At 37.6% G+C, this 6000-nt stretch overlaps 1 protein-coding gene across 1 annotated transcript in view; it reads left to right on the forward strand.

Annotated features, from left to right (window-relative positions):
* Nucleotides 1–4789, forward strand: part of HGF (hepatocyte growth factor) — a 44474-nt gene extending 39685 nt beyond the window's left edge. Inside the window, exons 17-18 of the mRNA XM_005429791.2 lie at nt 1224–1369; nt 3467–4789. Of these exons, the coding sequence (XP_005429848.1) occupies nt 1224–1369; nt 3467–3637 (317 nt within the window). The 3' untranslated portion in view covers nt 3638–4789. The remainder of the gene's footprint in view (nt 1–1223; nt 1370–3466) is intronic.
* The last annotated feature ends 1211 nt before the right edge of the window (nt 4790–6000 follow it).

Raw genomic sequence — 6000 nt, forward strand, 5'->3', positions numbered from 1 at the left:
GCTGCCAGTTGACAATAATTACTCCAATATTTACTGTGCTCAAATGTTGTTTTGCCACAGACCCTGAGTAAGCAGCAGCAATATACTCCCACTGTCCTGGAAGCAGAGCAGAAGCTAGGCTGGAAATCTGAGGCTGTCTTCCTCGTAGCCACTAGTCTGCCATTTCTTTGTGGGTGGCAATTAATCTGTACCAGCCCTCTCCCAAATGACTGCCTTTGATGTTCCCAGCATGTCCATATTAGCCATCCTCTGGGGGCATCGTCTGTCTGGGGGACAGGGACATCAGGCTGGAGCATAGCACAGCATCACAGGAAAGCTTAGCTTAAGAGAACTGATAAGGAATTTGCAATGTTGTGGAGTTATGTAATACAGTAAATACATAACATCTGTCATCCACGGACTTCGTACTATATTTTTTGCACTACTTTATATAATCCTCACAGAATCCCGGTCAGGAAGAAGTGTTACATCCATTTTTTTTTTAAGAAAACAGGATTATAAGTCAGTGGAGGGCAAGCTTGGCATTTTCTTTTGGTGGCTGTGCAGAGAATGGGCAGGTCCAGACCCTTTATTTATCTTTGCAGTTTGTACAGGCTTGTCTTTCGACATGTAGAACAAGAGTAAGCTCCACAGGGCTCCTGCTTCCTGACCTTCACACTGATGAATGGAGATTGCACAAGGCTGTGGCTCTGCCCTTGCAGGCACAAAGTCATTCAGGGTAGCTGAGCCAGCACAGATTGAGAAAAACTCCACTCTGCTACAGTATTTTTCAAGTCACACATCCTTCCCTAGGCCATGGCAGGCACTGTTACACATTAACTCATGTTTAAGGCAGGGAGCAGAATCCTCCCTCCACTGATGGGAGTGATAACATTTTCAGGCTCTTTTTCTGATTTCTTTGATGACTGGGCAGTCTGGTGGTGAGCTGTAGAGTAAGCCCAGTTACAAAGCCCTTTATTCTAGTATTAAAAAACTTATCTAGATATTCTCAGAGGACTAAACAGACATGAAAACCAAACAAATGTCTAGCAAATCCCATTTTCAGAAAATATAAGAAATCAAAAATACAAAAGCATAATAATGGCGGCGATAGACAAAACGATGAGTTTTGGAGAGCAAGTACAACAACTGAAATGACATGAATAAGTTTATGTGGACTGTATCTTGAAACACTTTCTTTCCCCTAAAATACAATAAAATTTTTATTTTCTTTTCAATTGTAGTAGTTAACTATGATGGCCTTCTCCAAGTAGCAAACCTGTTTATTTTGGGAAATGAGAAATGCAACCAATATCTCAAAGGAAAGATTACTGTGAATGAGTCTGAAATCTGTGCTGTGGCTGAAACCGTAGGTGCTGGGCCTTGTGAGGTAAATATTGCATTTCCTAATACATTTTTAGCACCATGGCTATTTCTTTCCCAAAAATAAATTACTGGAGGTATTTTCAACTTATTCTCATTGCACTAAACTTTTGCATTGGAAAATGATTTGTGTTACAAGTCTTCTATTTTATGTCAGAGTGTAGAAATTGCTTTGATTTCACTGTGCTACCACACCATTGAAAGATTTACAGGAATCTTGTATATACTCATATGCTAAAACACTTCACTAGACTGAGACAAACTTGTGTTCTGTATACTAAGGACAAAGGTGGGCTCTGTGGTAGCAATGGCTGTATTGATTGATTTGAAATCAAAGGCTGGAGCAAATTTACATCCTTATTTAGATGAGGTATTGCCTGCAAAATACATAACAGTCAGTACTCAACAGAGATGATAAAGTTATGAGGGAAGGAGAAAGTACAAAAGTGTACTGAGGTTTTTATGAGTCAGAAGGCTGGAGCATTTTCCTCTCCTGAGCCTGAGTAACATATTGATGAGGACAGGAGAACCACTTCAGTGATCATGTAGTTTGGCACAGTTGTTTTGCTTAGCACTACTTTTCATGATCGAGAAAAGACATCTGAGGAGAAAAGCTGTAAATAACTTATTACAGGAAGATATAATATTTTTTTTTGATGGAAAATCTGACTGCAGATATCTAGAAGGAGGGAAGTCATGAACATTATTAAGTATTCATTATCTGAAATAGGATTGTTGATTTCCTAATACCAATGTTAACTGTGTAATAAAATTTTCCCTACCCAAGGGTACTAACAAACCATGGGGAAAAGAGGTCATCTTCATAAAGCTGAGGCCTCTTCCATTTGTTATTAATAATCTATGGGATCATTTTTTGTTGCAAAGTATTTCTTCAAAATAAAATGTTTAATTGTAAATGAGGTCTTAGACTTGTCAAGACTTATAAATGAAACATCTGCATGAGAGTCTGCTGGGGATCTTGCACTTTGTTTTCCCCTGCAAGAAGAAATGGAATGAATTAATATTAGCAATCAGTCTTAATCACTGAGCAGTTTCCTGCTCCCTAAGTTCTCCTTTGAAGCTACTTTCCTCAGCAGAGAACAGGCAGAGGAACAAAATCAGATTGGCAGGTGAAACTCCACTCCTGAAAGTGTTTTATGAGCAGCTCTGATGGCTCTGACATAGTTCATTGTTCATGTGGGAACTAGTCTGCCGTCAGTCAGAAAAAATCCCAAACCAAATAAAGGTCAAGCATTGTTGTTTCTCTGGTGATCCAGAGAGAATGCAATGCTAATTGTCAGCTTTCCTTTTTTTAAACAATAACTCACTGTCTGATATGAGAATTTGCTGTCTAGATTTGCAGTGAGTTTGCAGGGTCCAGTCTACCTTTAGCCTGAGTAGAAACTGCAGCATCTATGTTCAAGTCCCAGATCTATGTTATTGTATCTAACTCTGAACTCAGTGGGTCATACTCCAAATTTTCATGGAATGCATAAACTACTGTATAGGTGTCTCATTCATTCAAAATAACAAAAAATATATAACTTTAACAAGTTATGTCTCAAAATAATGCTTTAAAAAGTATTACATTTTTATTATATTTGTTATTCCCTCTGCCTATTAATACATACAGATTCTCATCCTAGGGCCTTGCAAGATGATTGACTGAAAGAAAGATTCTAACCTGACTTTGTCAGTAGTGTTTGATGCAAAGCCTGTCATCATAACAAAGATGTTTATCTGTCAACTCACATTCTGCTCATCTGGTTTATATTCACATAAAAAATACTATGCTTGCAGGTAGCTGAAAGAGGTGAATGAAATCTGGTGGTCTGAGGTCATTAGAATGACATGTAAAGATGGATCACAGAGCTTAATTTGCACAGAAGGAACAAAAGGTCAGAGGCCAACTCTGACATTGTTTGTCATAAGTTCTGGTTATGAAAAAAAATATATTGGAACTTGGTTTATGTCCTATGGCGAGAACACGATTGCCTAGTGCAACTTGTCATCCCCAAAACAAAACATTCAGTAGTAGACAGGTGGGAGCTGTGTCTTGGAGCATTTTGAGAAGTGACACTCATGCTGTTTATTTTTTTCCTAGCGAGATTATGGTGGTCCTTTGGTTTGTGAACAAAACAGGCTGAAGATAGTAATTGGTGTCATTGTTCCTGGCCGTGGATGTGCCATTCGAAATCGTCCTGGGATTTTTGTTCGGGTCTCATATTATTCCCGGTGGATTCACAAGATTATGATGACCTACAGAAAACCCTGAAAAAGTCAACGACTCCCATTGAAAGATTCTGGACAGCCTGTAATTAATGTGTAATGTAAAGAATGACAATTTTTTAAGTACTTGATAGTCAAGTTTGTTGAGCTTCTTTTAATATTTATGGGTGTTTTTGGTGTTTTTGTCTATCAGTGTTGTTTTATAAATGTTGGAGTGACTTACAGTATATGCAAGTATGGTGACATATCTCCTGAAGATACTTGAATGGATAAACAATTTTGCAAAGACATTACTGGATGATAAATGGTTTTGTAGAAATAGATCATATGACCTCCTTGATGCTGCTCTTCAGATTATCTTAGGAGAAACAAGTTATAGTTCTACTTAACACATCTTATTCTTTCTATGAGCCATATATTTCTCTTCGTATATAACAAAAGCCCTACTGAGAAATATATGCATCTGTCCAGGACAGCATTTATGATCATATTTCTTTTTCCCCCTTATAAGAGGTCAAAGATTTCAGTACTTTATAAAAAAATAATATCTGTAGTAAGCAATCTTTTCATTGTTGATGGACTTTGACAAGCCTGCCATAAGCAGAGTTCTCGTAGAAGTCACTACCACATTCTTTTACACAATGCTTACAGACTCTACTTCTACACTTGGTTGCTTCACTGTATATATGGTCTTCTAACAGATATCTCAAACCCCATTTTGGTTAGCAAACTCTTGATCATTCCTTTACAATCTGACCCAGAAATAACTGTGGATTTGCAATGCTAAAGACAGCATCTCATACAGTTTGAAAAACTAATCCTGAGTAGCTATTGGAAGACTTTGGGCGTTGAAAGAAATTTAAATCAAATATGCCCAAATCTTTCTAAACAGACAAGTGTTAAAAGTTTGGTTGGTTCTAGTTATTTTATGAAACTCTGCATTTACAGCAAGAAAAAGAACAGTTGAATCTAGCACCTGGCTGAGAGACTTAAGACTGGGAAAAGTAAGTTATACATTAATAGTTTTTCAGAGACATGAGAACTTTAATAAAACCTTAACTAGATTTGGAAAAAAGTCTATCTTTTGTATAATTCATTTCAAGATAATAAAACAATTGCAGAGATTGATATGATCTTGTATTTAATATGGACAACACCACCAATAGTTTAGTTGCTTGTTTCCTGTCTATATATGGGACAATCATTTTCCTTTATGCTGATAGGGAAAGGGAACACAAAATCATCATCTATGAAAAGTGTTTGTTCTTCTGTAGGCATTTAGTTTTATGTCTGGAAATTTTGTACAAATATGTTGGTATAGGTGGCACTGATTACCCTTTAATTTCTGGAAAATTGATACGACATATATCCAATGTTAGTTTTACTACTGTACATGTAATGGCATAAATAACGGCACTGTTGCTTCGCTTGTGACTGTGTAAATTGTAAATGTTTCCAGTAGTGTTTGGTCTGTGTAGCATATGTAACTGCAGAGCCACGAGTCTGACCCCGTAGTGTGGATATATAAAAGGACATTTGATGCAGAAGATGCAGGGTTGAATTCTGCCCTGTCAGAAAGCAACCACTTCAGGGGAGATGTCTTGGGAGACATGCCTTGTCTTGGCTCACCAAATTTTCTTCAGCAGTGCACTTTGACTTCAGTGGGACTCAGTATGCCTACATCTGGTGAGCTGGGATGAGTTTCAGCCCATGCTTAAGAAGCTTGGCTTGCTGAGATTTGTGTCACATATCCAGTGGATTCTACTGGCACATAGGAAGAAGTGTTTCAGCAAGCAGAGCTTCTGAAGTTCCTCCTGATGTAAATAATCTCTTTGGACAAGATGTGACTTCCCTGTACAGCAGATTCAAGGTTGTGGATGCTATGCAGACAGTCTGTCTCAATCTATTCTGGCCACCTCTGAAGGCTTCATGCTCCCTTTAGCCTCTCTTACTTACCAGGCCTAAGAGGGCAGGATTTAGCCTGTTGTATTTACACTTAATTATTGTCATGTAGGTGAAGAGTGTATTCGTACTAAGTATATACTGACCATATCTTATTGAAAGGATTACATTTTTCAGAAAGACTTTTAAAAAACTCCAAGCGAGTTTTGTTCTCAGCCACGAGTAGAATGTGGATAAAACATACAATTCCATGTTCACTCTTTGTATTCGAAGAACTGTCATGTGCTCACTGTATTATATTTGCAGGCATTTTGTTATGTCTATCTAAAAAATTTGAATCCTAAAATATTTTAGTTATAAGCTTCTGCTGTGCAGAAGACTGTGCCACACACACATATATATGATAAAAAATACTGGTTTTTCTTAGACAATGTGTAAGGATTTTTACCTGTTTGTTCTGGGCAGTGCCTCAGTAAAATAAATTGTGCAGAGTTGATGCTCCAGAAC

The sequence above is a fragment of the Geospiza fortis genome, unplaced genomic scaffold (assembly GCF_000277835.1).
Source record: "Geospiza fortis unplaced genomic scaffold, GeoFor_1.0 scaffold888, whole genome shotgun sequence".
NCBI classification, from domain to species: Eukaryota; Metazoa; Chordata; class Aves; order Passeriformes; family Thraupidae; genus Geospiza; species Geospiza fortis.